This window comes from Mixophyes fleayi, chromosome 11 (assembly GCF_038048845.1).
Source record: "Mixophyes fleayi isolate aMixFle1 chromosome 11, aMixFle1.hap1, whole genome shotgun sequence".
Classification (NCBI taxonomy): Eukaryota; Metazoa; Chordata; class Amphibia; order Anura; family Limnodynastidae; genus Mixophyes; species Mixophyes fleayi.
The window spans coordinates 56,595,774-56,616,680 of record NC_134412.1 but is presented as its reverse complement, the minus strand read 5'-3'; the positions used below and the strand labels follow the sequence as shown (position 1 = coordinate 56,616,680).

The following is a 20,907-nucleotide window of genomic DNA, read 5'->3' as shown; positions in this document are numbered from 1 at the left end:
AATAGTCTCCTGATGTAATAACTGGTCATAAACTGCATCCAGTAACAAGTATATATGAAGACTGAAGTTGTTTCGGAAGTGATATACTGTATATTCTTCTCTCTGTGCAATCTGCCTCATGGAGAAGTTATAACATGTAAAACCTGCACTGCAGCAGCAAGAGAGTCTGCCTGCAAAATTGAAAGTGACATCCTCAGCAGTCTAGTTAGTCATCAATCTGGATGTTGCTAAATAACAGCTACTCATGAGTGCTGCAGTCCTGTAAGCCATACACCGAGACAGCAGATATCGTCACAGACAGTTATTTGCCGCTCATACTACTCATTTTAGCAGGTACAGTATTTATATTATACGACAGTGGTATGCAATATGAAACTTGGTTCCATGACGGGACAGTACACTACTTTAGTAAAAAAAAAAGCATCAGGTCAAATGATGTATAAATTGCTCACATAGCTTAAAACAGTAGGATAACACCCCACTGACCAGGCCATGCTGCAGTGTTTAGCACAGGATTGTCCAACCCGCGGCCCGCGGGCCGTATGCAGCCCAGCACGCCTGTAAATGTGGCCCAGAAGGAGTTTTGGTTGTGGCAAGTGGGCAGCATTGTTAATGGAAAAAAAAATCCTGCAAAAAAAAGAAAAGAAAATACTTACCTTGCGGTCACACGGTCACGTCAGCTGGTACTCCGGCTCCCTCCCTTGTCTCCTCCTCCGTGCGGTGCTCGCAGTGAATGTCGGGCGTGATGTCATCACGCCCAACATCCATTGCGGAGCCCAGCACAGAGGAGTCACCCGCGCGAGAAGAACAATCAGCAGCACAGAATTGGAGAAGAGAAGAGGACAGGAGAACAAGCCGATTAAAAGGTAAGTTAAGGGGAATTTTTTTTATTATTTCAAGGGACGCTAACCAGTGAATAAAAGTCACCTGGTCCTGGAGCATTATGGACCTTATCTCCCTGCTACATACTTCTACTTGTAATACTAATGGGGCATTATATATTATTCTCTTTGGCCCATTATAAGTTGTTATCCCTTAACTAACAGTGGTGTAATTAGAAAAACAGGTCTTAATTTGGGGTCACAGTGGTGTATATGTCAGGTACCGCAGGCCTGGCCAGGGCACCCTGATATACAATGCCTGGCTTAAATGCACTTTATTGATATTGCATCAACACAATACAAAAAGTGATTATAGTATAATAGCTAGAGAGGATTTTTTGAACAGGGCGATTGAAAGATAAGTATAGGGGGATTTGAAAAAAAAAGTGATATATATATATATCACTTTTTTCTCATATATATATATATATATATATATATATATATATATATATATATATATATATATATATTAACTATGTTTTCTATGGTTTTTTGGATGATCAGCTATCGTTATTGTTAGTGTATCTTATGTGCGGCCCAAACCAACTGGTCGTCTTCCAATGTGGCCCAGGGAAACTAAAAGGTTGGACACCCCTGGTTTAGCACCACAAGATGAGAGTTTGATCATGCCAGACTCACAATACTAACAGCTCTGCAGTACTGTATATGACTAGGTACACACTACAGGGTTTGCACCCGATAAACGACTGTTCGGCCCGATATTGTATTAAATGTGTACACTGCAAATGGTGAACGATTATCGTTCCAAAGCTCATCGCATAATTTCATTTGATTTTTAAATCAGACTAAAAATCTCAGTCAACTATGGAATGATGTTTATAGTGAGTGAACACTCGTGATCACAATCTCCATAGAGTTTACAGAGTCATGATCTTTTCAGCCGGTGGTTGTACCAGATGAAGAGCACAGATCTAAATGTAAATCTTGCAAATTGTGTATAGTGTGTACACATGAATCAGCATGCTGATCGGGTCTATTTTTTTATCATTATGGTTAAATCTTTATAGATAACCAATTGGGAGAAAATTTCAACGAATCAGAGTGCAGATGGTACATTCAGATTCTCACCAGTTCCTCCTCTCCTGAGAGATCCAGACCTTCCCTGCCTGCGCTGGGAGAGAAAGAACACAGGGGATCTTGTCAAACCGAATGCAGCTCCACTATAGTACATTCGTCAGGGTGTACCAGATTTTGGCGAGCCCTGAATTAGGGTACCACTACAATTACAATTTGCCCAATATCAGACTTGCACATAAACATGCAAGAGCTTAGCTGAAACTTAAAACTATTTAAAATATTGATTGTGAGAAAAGCACAAGTGTGTCATTTTATAAATTAATTGATCTTTTTGTAGCAAATATAGTTAAAGGCAATAAAATATATCATCCTAACTGCACAAATGGCAAAAAAAGGGTCACCGGGAATCTACTTTGTTGTTCACATTGTTACAATAAAGAATAAAAGAATGCCTTCAAAGACACTTTTCTTTTTATTTCTAATTTACAGCAATTACTCAAATAAGATCATCTATCCTGTTTAATCTCGGTTTGGTTTTATCATTCATGAGAAAAGAATTTGAGAGCAAGTACAATGTCACACTACTTTAATTTGAGATAAAAAAAATAAAGATAAAAATGTGAAATAAGGTTTAAACTACAAGGAAATGTTTTCTAAATTGGTTTTATTCAGCAGCAGAAGCACCTATAAAAGAATAACAATATACAGTACAAGCCCAATTCAAAAGATTCTCTAGAGATATTTTAATCAACATGACTGCACAAGGTCATCCCTAGAGATTAGAATAAATGATATTTCACCTTCAGCAGCAGGAACGGTTATTTACAAATGGAGCATGATTGTTTGGGAATTCACTACATTTAGTCATGTCAAGCAAGAGGCCTAAGGAGTTCAGAACATTTATATTTTAGTAGAGCCATCATATTTAAAACAAATCTACTGTTTGTTGTTTCAGGGAGTATGCCAAACACTACATAGCTCAGAGAAAGATTTTTTTCCCCTTTTGAGGCATAATTATGACCATTTTGTTTTCCAAGTTGGAAAACACAGTGGCACAGTAGTCAGCATTGCTACCTCACAGCAACTGGGGTCATGAGTTTAATTCCGATCAGGGTTTTATTTGCATGGAGTTTGTACGGTCTGCCCGTTTCGCGTGGTTTTTGTCTTGGTGCTGCAGTTTCCTCCCACACTGCGAAGACATGGTGGGCCAATCGCCTTCTGACGAAATTAACATCATTTGTGTGCGCCCATGTGGTACGGAGTATACATTGTAACCTCCACTGGGGTAGGGACGGATGTGAATGATAGTGTCTGTAAAGAGCTGTGCGATATTTAGGCACAACATAAAACCCTATTCGTAAATAATTATTCGGACCTTTTAACATTAAACCGTAAAGAAAATTATATATACACATACATACTTTTCACACACACGCAGTATAATATATATCATACACACATATACCATATACACACACACACACACGTGTGTAAATTCACCAGGCATCAGATAAATACATTAGTAATGTACAATCATGTCCTGCTGCAGATGAAATGCAAACCCAAATAATCGTGACCCTTAAGTACTTACCTATCAGGGCAGGACCATTTTCAAAGGTTTTAATCCCCCACTGTACTGATATATTCTGTGTGCGCCACCCTATGTATGGTGTTCCATACCTATTACAGCACTAACAAAAACCATGTCAAGCACAAGGTATTAGTAGATCAATAAATAATTGTAATGCATTGCCAATAACGTTTCTTTATTAACGTTTCTCTAATTAGAAGCCCCCATAAAATCACCAATATGTTTCTTATTTGTCAGTATCAGTGGTCATTCACATCTATGCACTAAATGCTCACTGTATATGATTTTTATGATATTCCGAGAACACTTGGAATATCATAAAAAGCTAATTTAAAAGCTAGTCTATGCGAAACCTGCGGTGTAATAAAATGGCTGAGGTTCATACAGCAGTCAACAGAATGTTCTTGCTTATTCAAAAGTAGTTGTGGTGTCTGATCTCTAACACTCAGTGACATCACAGACCACAGCACCAATTGTGGAGTAAGGCCTGCACTGTCCTTAGGACGTCCAGTACATATCTGCGGAATAATGGAAGTTGTATTGAAAGGTAAACTTTACAAAATACATTTTGCAAAAACATTTAGCTAACTAAGCATTTCTAGAGGCTGTCAACAAAAAATACTTTTGTATATAAAACCAAGCAAAAAAAAATATCATGGAATGAACTACAAACAGTACTGCCAAATAAAATATGTTGTGTCATAAAAGAGGCAGAACACACACACATATATACACACACACGTACACACACACATCTGTGCTTTACTTACAAACATAAAGCATCTAGTCCTCACCAAATCCTAAAACTGTTATAAATCTAATCTCATATGATAGATAAATCTTTTGTTATCATAACTTGTTTTTTTTAATTTAAAACAAAGTACAGTCTGTGTTTAAGACTATGAAGACTAGATGAATGTTCCCATTAGATATATAAACACCCAAAATGAAAGAATGTGTACTTCTAGCGCATCGTATCTCGTCACATATTGAATTTTATATTCAGTGTGCCTCCAGCTACTATTTTTTTCTGGGTTGGCCTCGAGAAGCAAAGAGAGAAGAGTAACATACAGGCTGCAATACCGTTCATAAAGCTAAAAGCTCTAAACAAAATAAACACTTTATCAACTCCTATATCATGGTTATGAATACATTGTCATCCAAGGTAAAGCAAGAGTTAATTACAATGTTAGCCGAAACTGATCAGCGCAAACACAGACCAATGCAATAATTAGCACGGCTTTATTGCTTTGACTAAATCAGATCTAGTCAGTTTTCTTTTGCCGATTATTTCGGTGATCAAAAGATACCCCGTTGTTGTCTAGCAATTTGCCCAAACAACAAAATCTACAAGTCTGCAGGCAACATTCTTACAGAAAAACACATGGCTCTCACACCACTGAAATGTATTCCAAAAGTGCAATTCATAATAGTGTTCAAAAGATGATATTGACCAACAGTAAAAAAAAAAAAAAATAAAAGGGAATGGACCGACTGATAAGTGTAAGCATAAACCCCACCTAATATTTTAATACTGCAAGAGACTGGCAGAATGGACAGCTTTGTACATACTTTGAATAAGTCAATGCCTTCCTTGTTTTCTTCAGTCTAACATGCCTAACACACTGCACTGCTGCTGAAGTCAGCCCAACAAACAGGAAAACAGGCTCCAGCTGACTTCTAGTTTGCATTACCATAACCAGAGGTAGAAGAATAAAGCTCAAGCATTATAATATGCTGCTGTAGCCACAATATGGCAAACAGGGTGCATTCAGAACGTGTGGTTGCCAACTTTCCCCTATTAAGCCAGGACGTCTCAATTTAAAAACCAATTCATTTTCTCCCATAACTGATCCCATCTGTCCCAGCTCAAATGTAATAAAAAGAAAAAAAAAAAAAAATAGTGCAGAGCTGCTGGTGCACCACACACCCAGTGCTTTAGCAGCTAGTACAGCACTTTACACAAGCAACACACACCGTGACTCACAAGGATTCCCAATCACGAAGGCTTTTCTGTCTTATTGGGAGGCATGTGACATATCAGTGTCTCCTGACATTAGTGCTATGGAGACTGGCAGGATTGTAAGCATCAATTAGACATGATTGGAGTGACGCAGGATGTTGGGCATATTGATGTAATATTGGGATATTGTTTCTGTTGTATTAATGCTATTGCTTCCGACTGTTTCCAGTGACTTACTGGAGTCACTAGCCAATAGCTAAAAGGCCTAGTTGTTATATAGGGTGTATGATTTGTCCAGTTATAGCACAGACCCATATTACAATTTAAATATACATTGGCATAAATATAATAGCTAGACATATTGTGAAGGGCACTGTTGTGCAGTTTATGTATGGAAAAAAAATGGTTGAATACCACGCTCATTAATTCGCATAACGCCACCCGTAAATCTGTATAGAGCCTTGCAACACAACTACTTCTGGACATGTTATTTATTTGGGATATATATGGTTGACAAAACCAAGCATGCTGCGTCTTGTTATTTAGCAAAATTGACACCCACATATGCCAACAAACATATTTTTGTACCAAAAAATGGGGTAAAAAGGCAAGAACATGTAAGGAATTCTGAACAGTATGCACAACCCAAACCACCAGACCACACACAGTTGTGCAGAACCCATAAGAGCTTATTGCCACAGAAAGGGCTAGTACATTCACATAGGTAAACAGGATGCACAGTGAAAAAAGTAGGGTAGCCCCAAACATACACAACAAAATTGGACAGCCTCAAGCAAAGATTCACAACAAAGCGGGGCAGCCCCAAGCAAACATACACAACAAAGCGGGGCAGCCCCAAGCAAACATACAAGACATCTCCCTGCTGCAACCCACTTATGGAAATCCCTACCACACCCAATTAGACTTTCCAACAGCCTTCAAATCTTTAGACGCTCTCTGAAAATGCATTTCTTTATTACAACTGATTTTACTCCCCATATTATTAGCCACCCCAATCAGATGGGCTTACTTCGCCATCCGGTCAATAGGGGGAGGAAGAAAGAATGTAGGCAGGGATGTTTTTCCTGCACAGTTTATTTGGGTTTCTTTCTTACCATCAGTAACGGTTACTGACTACTCCTACTGGCGTCACCTTGCCACCAGATACTCGCCGACTACGAATGCCAACTGTAGAATAGTTGTAAAACAAACTCGTTGCCAACACTAGGCTTCTTTGCGGCACTTAGTACCACTTACTTCTAGGTAGCTGTTATAGCTGCTGCAATGCCTCTTTGCTGGCTGGCATCTGACAACTTACAAAAGATCAGGACTGCTGGGTAGCCAGCAGAGCGTTGACACAGAGATGCTGGGTTCAACACAGGACAGCCGAGAAGGGAAACGGATTAGAGTATAAGGATACAGCAGGTAATGGTCTCAGGCAGAATCTTCAAGCAGTGATGTTTTATTGCTCAATAGTCCTGACAAGGAATTTTCCCACACCATTAGTGGTACTGGTGATCAACCAGAGGTTACAGATGGAAGGATACTAGATGGTAAAACATAGCTCTTTATATACAGTACACACCCTGGCAGGAGGTAATCCAGCCTCCTGCCCCTTGAACCACTGCACACTGCTTCATGCAGCTTGCATATAAATCAGCTTGGAGGTGTTAACACCTTTTACAACGTCTGAGATATTACATCAGATACATAACATAAGGATATAATATTCTCTAGACTTGAGATAACGCTTTTTTAGCAAAATTTACATCAACCTGTGATTTCCCAAATCACTTGCCGTTACATTATTCAGACAGGTTCTAACATACACAGGATGAAAAGGTAATGACTCCCTACTGTGTATTCAGGCAAAAAGAAGTGTTGGTCACTCACGGAGAAAATATGTCTAATTAGCATGAGGCTTCCTTTACGTGATCCAGCCACACTAACATTAAAGCACTCTCACAACTGTCCCAATCTCCACTTTGAGCCACACTCCCTTTTGTTTCAGCTATGCCAATAACACTGTATGCTCTCATGGGGAGAGTTCTCCTTGCCCTTTGTTTCCATGTCTGCATTTTTGTATCCACCTTCTTTGCCCTGTTTTCCCTCCCATACTGCGCTATGGGACACTGTGGCACCTTACAATTCTACAATAATACACAACAAAGCAGGGGATAACCGGGAAACCACACACAGCAGCGTAATGTAATCCATGGAGCAAACACTGCAACACAGTCATAAGCAAAAAAAAAAAAAGGCAATACAAAGTAATACAGATTTTAATTTACAAGCAATATTTTAATTTTTATTTGCGCCACATAACATAGTATTTCGCCAATCAACTTTTCACAAACCCCATGACACTATAAAAAATAGCAGTCATAACAATGCTTCACAAACAAGGGCAAGCATAGACACACGGATGGGACAAACATCCAAAGGAAAGTAGACATGCAGAGGCAGCCTACCTAACATACATGGGCAGACACTACACTGCACTGCAGAGAACTCCAGAATAACTAGGCAGAGGCAGAGAATACAGCACATACTATTCTGCAAAGTAAAAGACTTAATACAGCAGCACAATGTGTGTTTATAGCTCAATGTTCTACCCAGCACCTATTGCCCAGGTGCTCCACCCGGCTGTTTTTATTTGCCACCCGACTCTTGGAGCCCAATAGGGTTTCATTATAACTGAATAAACCATTGTTTCTCCTATTACAACAGGCACTATGGTAGCACTACAGCCAGCAGTGTTTGAGACCACTGACCACCAGTCTGACCAGGCAGTCTTGGCAGGTGTGGGCAATAATCTCCAACAGTTTTCAATCATATTGCAAAGTATTACAACTGCCCCCACCAGACTACTTCTTAATGCCATCTGGCTTGCAAAATTTTCTGGGGAGAACACTGTAGCTCATGTAAGTTCAGACACAAATAAAATACAATTTTTCAACCGGCTACTTCTTTGGAATATTTAATTTTTTTCTTCATAATCTCTTCCCAACAGTCTGCTTACACTATTTTGAAGCCTTCTGATTGGTTGATGTTTGCGGTGAAGACAGTGCATAGTGACAAATGTCAGTAGTATGCAATTAATGGTGCATGATTTTCATACAAGTAACAGCATCCATCCCACTTTGTGTGGTTTGTTGCGGTACATTACTGCAGACACGTACAGGTAGTACACACAACAAAAAAAACATGGAATCCCCAATATAAAAGGAAGTTAATAGGGCATCCGGCCACCACTATGACCTATATGACTATGGTTTCCAGCCTACAATATCTGGAACTGAGTATGAGGGATATAGTACCATTTTTCCACAAGAAATTCATTCAACTGACCCCATATTTGTGGTGGTGGAAAATGCTGTCACAGGCATTAATCTAAAATATCCCATAAATGCTCTACTGGGGACAAATCTGGTAACTGTTATGCACATCAAACCATTGGCATGTGCACTGTGGATGGGAGGATTGTCACCCTGGAAGACACGCCTACAGTCAGGGTATAAGTAGTAATGATGCAACATGAAGATGATCACTCAGTACCGCTAAGTAGTTATTGGAATCACCATTGTCCGATTAGAGCTGATTTGGTCATTGAAGTTCCAAATATATCTCAAAAAAACCCTGTTTGAAAGTCACAGCCGCTTGCAGCCAAGCCCAGCATACTTATACATAACCCCGACCTTGCTGGGATGTTATGTGCCCAATACATGGACCACATCTCTGTGGTACCCTTCACTTTCACTATGCTTGGTGTTCCTTACAGACTCAGTTGTTTCCATTTTTATCCACTACCTGTAAGTTGACTAATAAAAATGCACCAACTTTCATTATTTTTCTCACTGCTCCATATAATCTATAGGCTTGTCTTTTAAACAAAGCAGAGTACTCCCCTGCATGTAAACATTTAAAACAGTGGCCCCAGTGTGTAAATGATCACGCAACACAATCATGATCATGTGTGGTTTTCTTTCTATCATTTCTGCATTCCTTCAAGGCACATTTTCAAAAAAATAATCATTTGAGGCAAGTTCTTTTAACACAATGACAGATAAAGCTCAAAAGGATTTCTTGTTTTGCAAAACAAGCCTCCAAATTGAGTATGCCTTATGTATTTTGAAAACAATGTGTTTTCTATTGCTCTTTTTGCTGATTAAAGGTAATTTCAATAATAACATATCAATTACGTTACATTATCCTTAAAATTATGTTTAATCATCTTTTGTGCATTTTTTTTCCCCCCAGGGAAGTGAACATTTTACAGAAGGAATAATGTCCTGCAGGTGTTATCTCTGCTGTTCTTCTGTCACTTTTCACTCTGCTGGAAAATACACAGTGTTATTTCACAACCCGATAAAGGGCCACTAAACCTAACAGGAAAGTTACATGCATATTTCTGAATGTTATTAGTAATCCTTTTACATAAGGGACAAGTTCCTATCCTCTGACTTGAAATATTTACTGTTCTTACTACTGATGTCTGTAATCGGTTATTTATGCTACAGGAGGCTGGATGCAGTGTTATTCAATGGAATCAACCAGGAAGTTTTTAAAAATAAATGAAATCACTCTCCCATCGAATGTCTTCTGTTGTAATAAGCTTAAACGTATACATATGTTTTTGTGAATGTTGTTAGCAACTTTCATATAAGCCACCTTCTATTTTGGGTTTAGTTTTCCGTTAAATGCTGCTTCAAACTCTAAATGCCACACTCTTACAGATCTTTGATCCCTAACAGGACCATCCATTTGCTGTACACAAGTTTTTAAGAAAATAGATCATCAAAAGAAAAGAACCATGCCTAAAACCAGTGTACATTGTGTGTGCATTTTAAATAGGGATAAACGATCCTACAACTTAACTGCATCTAAAGCTTATACATTCACACATGAAAAAAGATGAACGATCATCTCAATCTGCAGTGTAAATAAAAGGGGTTTTATCCCTAAACACAGAATTAAATATGTACATAGTCCCCCACCCCTGGTTACGGTAAAGCGTGTGTGTCATCACACATCCGGTGGCTGATGTTGCTAAGCTGGCTCCCTACTCTGTTTACACTTCGATTTCACGTTCTACCCCCCTTTGAACACTACTTGAACTGTAGTGATAAAATTCACTATGCTGGTCTAGGTGGAAAAGAACCAGCGTCATGCTAGTCATTGCCTTGGCATTAAAAAGTCTTAAAAGACAATGTACAGGGTGGTGATACTATGATCCAAATGAACTAAACAAAACTGGCTGCTTCTATAACACAAGAAATAGCAATGTCCAGAACTGGGTCATTTTGAACAACTACAAAACACTAACTGAGCGATACTTCCTCTTTATGAATAGACTGATTTTTTTTCCCCTCAAAAATCCCACTAGCAAAGTAGTTAATTGTTCTCCAGAGAGTAATTATGGTATGTGATGTTGTTGCATAAGAAGAATGACTTTGTCATAGTATGTATTACGGTTTAATTAAAATTTTAATATTTCACTAAAATCCACAATAACTCTTATACTCACTAGCTGGATACCTGAAAACATGATGCAAGAACATCAGCCACAAATCGAAATTTGAACGAAAAGTTTGTCAAGCTAAGCAAAATAAAAGTACTAAGTAGTACAAACCAAATGGCGAAGAGATGGTTTGCAAGTAAATATTTAGTATGGAATCATACAATTATATATGTTGAGATCCAATCTTTCAGTCTGATTGCTAAACGATTGGATTGGTGTTCAATTTGGCTACACATGGTAGGTCAAACTGCACAAACTAAGCCAAACGGCCGGGTCATATAGAGCACAATCAGTGTGGTTATCCAATGACCACGGGCACTGATAAACTGTAGTGAGCGACAGAATGAGGTCAGATGACTTCAATCTGTTCTTGTTAACGTGATTACTTTGTATTTATTTGGTTTGACAGTTCTGAGGATAGCACCCATCTGTAATTTGCTACACTGTAGGGGGGGGTGTCTAAGACTCCTTTGCCACTGCATAATATACAAACATACTTTTGTATACATAAATAAATGCCAACCGCAAAACACAAAAAGCTATGCATGTTTTTGCGTTACCAAGTTTCATTAATTTCCACCAAATCTCCTTAGATATACTTGGTACTGAACTATGCATATTTAGCAAACATGGAAACATAGTTATATAACAAATGGGAAAAGTAAAAAATTGGCGTAAATAAATGCAAAATTATACTACCAAAGTGAAATGCAACATTGAAATAACCACAAATGGGTATTTTAAGCATAGCTTCCTATTTTACTCACAGCTCCAGGTACGAGAAGATGGCACAAAGATGTAAGAAGGGGCAGAGACTGGGCAACAGGCCTTTAGGGAGTGGTAGTGGCAATAGAGGGAACTTAAAGACTGCAGCTAATGTACATCATCATCCCCATCAGGACTTTCAGGTCCTTATGCATTATCTTTTAGCACTGGATGGGTTCTGCGGGTATGTCTTCAGTAACGTCACACAGCTGCTTCAGGAAGCACACACAGTTCTGTTTTCAACAAGGATAACCTGATCCTGTACCTTCCAATTAACCTAAGCCCACGATACAAAAAAGATACTGTAACCAGGAGAGTTGCTACATCCACCATTATTATTTGTGGAACCTAGCAGCTGCACCAACGCCCTTTTCTACAAGACTGAAATGGAAGTAATGGGAAAAAACGATTGTGTCACTTTTTGTCCCATTAGTGCTTGTATGTTTTGTTTTTATTAAGTGCTGGCAAGTGTAGGGGGACAGCGTGCTGGTGGGGTACAAGGCTGATCATATGGGCTGTATAACAGAACACATGGCCTACTGTTCATTTAAAGCATTATCAACTGGGGTAGCATGCTGTCTCAGAAATATTATACAATGCCACACCTGCCAATGTGCATAACCACTCCCAAATTTTTGTACGCAGCTCACAACACATTTTGTATTTCAAAAGTGCTAGCTCCTAACATTTGGCCTGGCTCATAACTTTTGGAGACATTTGCCCAGGCCTGTAGTAGAGCACTCTTTTATTGCTGTGCTATCTGCAGATAACACAACTTGTTACCTAAAGTATGAACCAAAAACAGTTTTTGATAGCATGTCTGTACTGATAAAGTTGCCATTTTAGTCTTCATTTCATCAAGCCAACTTAACAGGACAGAGAAATCCTCATTTTACTTAGTAGATTACCCTAATACCAGCTGATGAAGTGACTAAAAACATAGCAACATAATACAAACAAGAAAACATAAAGCACACACAAGTATGACAAATCGTCACCTCACCTCTTACAAATTCATGGAAGCCATAGTTCCTCTAACACAAACACTCTGTGTGCTGAATATGACCACTTTGAGAGTCCTTTTTTGACTCTCTGGACCACGAATCTTACAGATCTCTACCTCCCTTGGGAGTGTCCAGCTTCCAGTGCCGTAATTGTAATGGAGAAGTGGCAATGAAGAATGTGGCGGTCCAGTGACTGTGGTGTCCAGTGACATGAAAGAATGGAATCCACCAGTGAAAGCTTTCAGGGTCTTTTGGAGATAGAATGTCCGTATGGAGCTCAGCATTCTCTTAAAGAGGGTATTGGTTGGTATTCCAGGGAATACATCTCTTATTTGGCCCCAAGTTTATTTCTCCAGGCTCAGCTTGCACCAACACTCAGACCCCTTACCATGTTTCACTTTCAAACATCCAAATAAAGATGCTGTGATTGAAAATTGTTACTGCTGCCTGAAGCACTGTATACAGCTGAATATAGTACTGCAGGTTTTTGCAGGATAATGCGAGACATACTGCTGCAATGTCAGTAAATGACGCTTGGTAGATCCTATATTACACATCCTTTCCAGACCATATCAAAACATATGCAAAAAGACTTGTTGTATGCAGTAAAATATTGCATGAACTTGTAACTATTGTACTCATTTAAGATACAACAAATATTTAAAACTAAAATTGCTAGGCAATTTTTTTTTCTCACCAAACTGTTTACTAGCAAAATAAATGGCAAGAGTGGGGGATAATCATTTAATAGTAGATGTTAATTTATTGGTAGGGTAAAGGGACTTTTGGTTTAATGCTGGGAGGGTCTGGGGCTATTAATTGAACGTTAAGGCATGTTTGGAAAAAAATATTCTATTTATTTATTCTTATGCCATTAATGTGGGATCTGGTTGGGTGGAAAACCTGTCTATTTATTAAATTTGAATGTTATTAATTTAATGTGCCTGGTTTCAGGGAGGGAAGCCTAATTAATAATTGTGAGTCCTTTTGATTTAATGTCAACGCTGGTTGGGCAGAGGGAAAGGTAGAGTGTTCGCTCATTGCTAGGCTTCCCATATGTCATGTGCCTATGCTTTTTCCAAACAGAGCCCCAACATTCCAGGACCCAGGCAAGCAGCAACTGAGCTTAAGAAACAAACAGCCACAGGTAGTGAAAGCTGCGAGAAAGGCAGTAGGCCAACAATCCAAATTCTAGTGGGGCAGTCCGGATTTGGGTGAATGTCCTGCTCAGTCAAAACTTTGTGCTGACTGTAAGGACATTTGGGCAGTATGCCAAACTTCTCGCTGCTCTCCTCATGAAGGGGGAGCTGTGTGCACTCAACAGTAGTGCATGAAGCATTGCCTGTGTATTTGAAGTAGAGGAAGGGTTTGGAATGCAGCCAAGCACCGGCTAAAATTAAAACCACGCCCCTAACATCATGGCCATGCCCACTCTAGAGGTGTGGAAACCCCCTTGTAGAAATCCTGGCTTTTCTCTTGACCAGATCTTTCAAATCAGTGACAGGGCTTCGGAATGCATTCATATTCAAGGCATCAGTGTCAAGTCACCTTGGGTACTCTTTTTTAAGGACTTCAATCTTTCCAAAAGAAGGGCCTACTTCAGCAAGCATTTACATTAAGTTATTTGATATTTAAGTACACTAGTGGACTGAATTGAATCCGTTTAGACAGATTTGTTCTTTTTTGGGTCTAACGTATTCTCAATAGCATCCTCCAGCACATGACAGTTGTATCTACACCCATATACTCTGCAAACAACAGCAGCTGACAAGTACTCAGCAGACACAGAACATTTGAAGAGAATGATTCATGACCATAGCCTGTAATAAAGTGCTTAATGGCATGTATTAATGAGATGTAGCATTTAAAATCTATTGTCCTACAAAAAGTTATTTCCTTAGGAACCTGGGGGACATTGAAAATCCATGTAAGTGTAGCCTTTGCCATTTCTTTCCATGAAGGTTTCTCATATTTTCCTTTAAAGGAAAAAAAAAATCATATTTCTATACAAAGGCCACTATTTTTACTGTCCATTTAAGGAAAACATTACTACATAATCAGTGTATTTCACTTTTACTTCCTGCTCCAAATACAATAGTACACACTGAATTGGATGTTTTTTACATGGAAAATGACCAAATTCCATTTTACAAACCAAAATGTGGTCTCCCCTTGTGCGGTTCATGAAATAAAAGCATAGCACACATCATCTCTATAAGTAATAGCCAATAACAACTCAATAGGAGATGCTTACTATATAGAATAAACAAAAAGCAAAGCATGAGAGATACCCCGATAAATCCCTATGCACGGAGTGCACATAAAAAAATAAGTATAAGTCTTATTAACAACAATGCATGAAGTTGACAAAATATTAAACCAATTAACGAAACAAATAAGCAGGGAGAAACACCTCTAAGACCAAGTAAAGGTACATATAACTGTTGTGTGGATGGCAGTCATTGCACCAAGGATCTACTAGACTACTAGTTAAACTCAGCCATAATCAGTGTTGCCTTTCCTGTTTGGATGCTTCACCCAGTGCTCTGGCGTATATTTGGCAGACGATTCTTAGGAAACCTTACTGGCCTGCTGTGCCCTAGAAAGTACCTGGTATGGTTAGCTATTTGATGCAGCATTCAGTCTAGATTATACTTTATTTACACCAGTCCATGAAATTACAGCTCCATAATTAAGAGCAGTTAATGGTCTAGTGGTTTAGCATACCATTTGATCAGGATTACAACATTGGGCAGCAGTTAGTCCGAATTCTGCTCCCTAAGTTTCCTCAAGCCCAACACCAGAGTTTAATTGTTAGAGCCCTAATCAGGCCAGGACTAGCGCTGCACCCTCTTCTCTGGGAATTCTGGCAAACAGATCACCAATGAATGGTCAAACTCCTTTTCTTGATCTTAGCAGTCGCCTTAGTGGCATCAACTACTTACGTAACTTTCAATTTCATGTCTCCAACTTTCACTGTCTCTCCTCATTCCAACCATACCGCACCACTGTTGCCAATGGCTGCTTTAAATTGGTGGCTGATAACGCTTCTGTCTAACCAGTAGCTACATACACTTTCCTGAGCAGCTTCAATTGTCACCTCTCAGATTGCAAGGGCAATCTAACTTTCTTTTTTCATGTTATTGCACAAGTTTTGTTAGTATCACGATACCCTCAATGTACAGAGCTGCATATTATGCCGCTGCTCTATAAATAAAAGTTAATAAATAGCATGTCTACTGCATTATATATGTATACAGCAAAAACTGCTAAGAGAAAAACATACAGATGTGAAATAGAGCTGGAAACTTTAAATTGAAGCTATAATCTACACACAGTATAGACATTATTCACTAGAAATAAGTACTTTAAGGGGCATATTCAATTGTTTGATTTTCCTACAGCGTTAAAAGTATTACCGTTATTACGGTACAACTAAGCCCTGAGCTGCGAGCTGAAATTCAGTGTGAAAGGTACCGTAATAACAGACACTATTACCATAATGATGGTAATAGTGCGCACGCTGCGTTACTTTTCCGTGTAACTCCAACAACTGAATATGCCCCTAAGAATAGAACTCTAGCATCACAAATAAGCCAGGTAAGCACCTCAATGATGTCACTGATTTCAAGCACACTGGTAGGCTGAATACATCAACAATTTGATGCATTCACTATGTGTAGTTGACAGGTACACTTTAAAGCAGCATGCCCAAGCAAGGTGAAAAGTTCACCAGAGCCCCCAGGGGCTGCTCCATGTAGCCATTTTCACTGGGGTTTTTCTCAAAGTCCCAGCTGAAAACCCTGCATAGAAAGGCTACAAAAAGAGAGTATAGCAAATATCCATAAGTTGAACAAAATACTTGCAAAAAGCAACTTCATATCAAAATGATGGCAATAATCTGTAAAATGAGATACTTACAGAAATCAAATTTAAATGTAATAAATGTTATAATAAAGGTACACAAGTCATGTGTATTCTGCTCAGAAATACAGCTAGACAAAGATGAGCAAGTCCTAAACACTGCTTGAAGTGTATTACCAAACAAGAGCAGCTTAGCTGCTCAAGGACGAGCTTCATCAATACTTTTCCTAGCCTGATCAACGATGGCCAATCAGAAAATGGCTGACTTTCACTGAGAAATGTTATTTCAATACTAAAGAAATGTACTGTACTGCACTGATAAATTTCAATGGAAAATAAGATAATTCCCCAGAGTAAAATCTATGCGCTAGCAGTATTGTTTAAGTAACAATGGAAGACATTAATAAAAATGTTTAAAAAAAAAACTAGATGCCAACAATAGAGTGTTTGTGTTTTGTTTTTTGTCACCCAAAGTGTTTATTGAAGGATCAAAAGAATGTTGCATAGTGTGATCACTTAACAGGTACTACTACAACACAGTAGTAGCAAGAAGATGAAAAAAAAAATGATACCTGCTAAAGAGCTCCTCAGATCTTTATTTTCCATAACAGGGGGCAGGAGGGAGTTTTTACAATCCAAGAGATGCCATTCCTCAAAAAAAGTCTCAGGATGTAATGAACCACCCAGGGCTCCCCATGTTTTGGAAAACAGACTTGGCTTATATAAAGCAGGAAATATATTCCATCCATGCTATAGTCTATTCAATACTGCAGGATCAGAAGGAGTTTTTGTTTATTCTAAAGGTGAAAAGGCTATATGGCCCCATGGATTTATCCAGCCTTGATTTACTTTTATCAATTCCTTACCAACAAAAGAAAACAAAAAACAAAATAAGGATCTGCAGTCAACATGGTTCCTCTCTTCTCTTAGGAAAACAGCCAATACATGTGTTACATCAGATGTGGAAACCAAAAAGGCCATGCCACAGCGCTGAAGTATATGTACCCACTATCAATGAACCATATACCTCAAAACAGCCATCTTTTACCCCACAAATCTACATTCATCATCAGCAACCAGTATACATTTACAGCCAATATCAATAAGCTGCAAAGCTCACACAGGCTTTTTCTCTCTCAAACTATACAAGCAAGCAAATCAGTTATATATATAAATATATATATATATATATATATATATATATATATATATATATATATATATACACACACACACACATACAATAAGGGTTACAAAGGAATAGACAAACACCACATAAAGTGACATACAGATTAAGCATCTGTGGGTAAATAAATTAAACAAAGGTGTGTGTTTACACATATTGTATCCTATTGATCACTGCAAGAGGATGGAGACACTACCTGTCACAGAGCTGGGAGCAGGGTACACAGTGCTGTCTACTTGAGCAGGGATACAGAGAACTAAGGTTTACAACCCTCTCCACTGGCAGACCACCACAAGTGAGAGGACATAGTAAGGTAATGGAAAAAGAGAGCAGAAATGACAGTGTTCCCATTATCCAGGTGACATCTCACACACCTTCTGGCTTATCTACATGTGACAAGATAACACCTGGCCGATGAGGTCTGTCCCCGGCACTGCTCGCAGCCCGTTACAGAAGCCGCAGGTTCTATGTTCACCTGAGTAACCAGACTGGCAGCGTCACACTTTCCCCCCACTGGGATCCCCCTGGTTGTTCCCCAGATGAATCGGCCTATTGAGGATGTGCTCAGTCCCCCGCATGATTCCCCCGCTCCCTCCTGACCCCATCCTGCCTGATCGCCCCTCTATGTGGCCGGCGGGATGTCCCCCGCATTCCCCACGCCCTCCCCTGACAGTTTCCTCCAGTCCCCCCTGCCCAGGTTACCAGCCGCCTCACACAGACAACAAGCTGCTGTACCCCGGTGTCACCGTACGACATCCCTCCACTCCCGGTTACCTTTGCCCGTGTCACGATGTGCGTGGCCAGTTTCACCACCGCAAAGTTGCCCTTGCCGATTGTCCTTTCTATGTCATAGTACCCAATCCGAGCCGGGGCCGAGCGGTGCGGCGGGAGTTGGGTCCCGGTGCCCCCGGGCACTGTGGCCGCCATCTTGTGCGAGCGAGTCCCGGTCTGACCGGCGGACACCGCGGCCTGACGTCACGGAGGCGGGGCTTGCTGACGGCAGAGCGAGGGGGCGGGAGCCGCTGACGAGACCAGCAGAGCGGGCGGGAGTGAGAGTGAGTGTGTCAGGAAAGGGGAGGAGCCTCACTCTTCAGACCAGTATTGCTGAGTGACAGAGCCCAGTGGGGCTCTCTGTACATAGTCTGACTATGAGGCGGTGTAGGTTAGGAAAACAGATATAATTGAATCTGTTGCTAGTAAAAGAACATTTTAACATTAATCATTAAAGTTACTGATAGTTAAATTAAAGCGAAGTTTATGGTTATGAACCTGTCCATCCTCATTTTCAGAGTTGGCAACACTGATATTGACTCCGCAATATCAGAGATGGAGCCATTGACCATGGGTCCTGATTCATTAAGGATCTTAACTTGAGAAACTTCTTATTTCAGTCTCATGGACAAAACCATGTTACAATGCAATGGGTGCAAATTATTATTTTGTTTTGCACACAAGTTAAATACTGCCTGTTTTTCATGTAACACACAAATACTTGATAGCTTGTTTGTACACTGAAATTTAAAGTTGATATTACATGAAAAAACAGTCAGTATTTAACTTATGTGCAAAACAGAACACTCATTTGCACCCCTTGCAATGTAACATGGTTTTGTCAAGGAGACTGAAATAAGGATCCTCTACATTTAAGATCCTTAATGAATCAGGCCCCATATCTCTAAGTGTCCATCTATTAGAGCTCCTTACACTTATTTATTTTTCCCAAAACAACGATTCTACTTCTTTCCAAGGGGCCTATTTATCAAAGATCTCCCCCCTGTAATTTAGAAGTAAATCCCCGAAAACTGTTGTTTTAGGGGATTTACCACTAAATTACTATGTATTATTCTAGCATTGCAGCAGATTATCTCAGATATCTGCTGCTTTGCTTCTCTCATCGTTTTACTGAGCACTCCTCATAACAGTGTATGGGAAGTGCTCAGTAACGCTATGTACCAATGACCGATACTTAGTTTTCAATCATGTTAATGTGCGCCATCTGAAGCTGGCGCCATCTGAAGCTGGAGTACATTACCATGATTGAAAACTTTCACTGAAAACAGCTCTGCTCCGAAGAGCAGAGCTGCACAGCGTCTGTGTAAAGGGATCATGTGATCCCTCCATCACATGCCTCAGGTTCCTTCATTCTGGAATCTCTGTGTGCATGCCCGAGTTTACCGGTCGGCACATGTGCACAGGGATTGAAAGAGGGGCGAGCAGCACTGCACAGGGAGGAGAAGAGAAGACCCAAGTGAAAGGTAAGTGTTGATCTTCACAGGCTGTTCCTGTGTTGATTTTTTAAATTCATATGAGAAACTCTTCAATCCCCTTCTATGCGATGAGGATTGAAAAGTTTCATTCATATTCTGTGGTGATTAGTAAATACACCTCCAACAGTGCTTGGCTCAGAGCCTCTGATCTGTAGATCTGACTGGTCTTCAAATGTTCTCTGAAAACCCTCCTCTTTAGGTAAGCTTACAAAATTCAACCATCCTCTTAACCTCACTAGGTGATTCTATTACCGCCCTTCACACAGTTCACACAGGACAACAACCCTCTGACCCCCTGACCATCATTGTGTGATGAATCATATAGCCCACAAAGCACTTTTTACCTTTACAATCTGGCTGGACCAATATGCAATATGCAGCACTTAACCCAGGGTTGGATTAAGGGGGGGAGGGGGCATCAGGGGCACGTGCCCCGGACCAGGCTCAATATGCCTCTTTTGCTGTTCCCAATTGTCGCAACACAGGGTCCCGCGAGGATGCTTTTGCTTCTTTCTTTTTTTGAGCCTTCTGGACTTTTGTAGCTGCCGCGCAGATGACAATGTGAAGCAGAGAAGAGCCGCGCTGCCTTCCAGGCATAAGGTAAGTAAAGTGTGTGTGTGTGTCAGCCAGAGGAGGTGGTTGTTGGACGTTTTTGACAGAAAAGTGCTGACACTGACAGGAAACAAAGGTTGTCAAATCATCTGCTACTTCAAATTCTGTGTTTCTGCCAGCATACAGGTATATAGCAGCGGTTGCAGCTTATATTACCTGCCAACATTACTAAGACAAATTAAATCATGCCTATGATTTAACCAAAATGATCC

The 20,907-nt window shown here is 39.9% G+C and overlaps 1 protein-coding gene across 2 annotated transcripts in view; it reads right to left on the bottom strand.

Annotated features, from left to right (window-relative positions):
- SIK3 (SIK family kinase 3) overlaps window positions 1-18,804 on the bottom strand; it is a 101,470-nt gene extending 82,666 nt beyond the window's left edge. For both annotated transcript variants that reach the window (XM_075190377.1, XM_075190379.1), the window contains exon 1: window positions 18,591-18,804. In XM_075190377.1, the coding sequence (XP_075046478.1) occupies window positions 18,591-18,743 (153 nt within the window). In that variant the 5' untranslated portion in view covers window positions 18,744-18,804. The remainder of the gene's footprint in view (window positions 1-18,590) is intronic.
- Window positions 18,805-20,907: the final 2,103 nt, after the last annotated feature.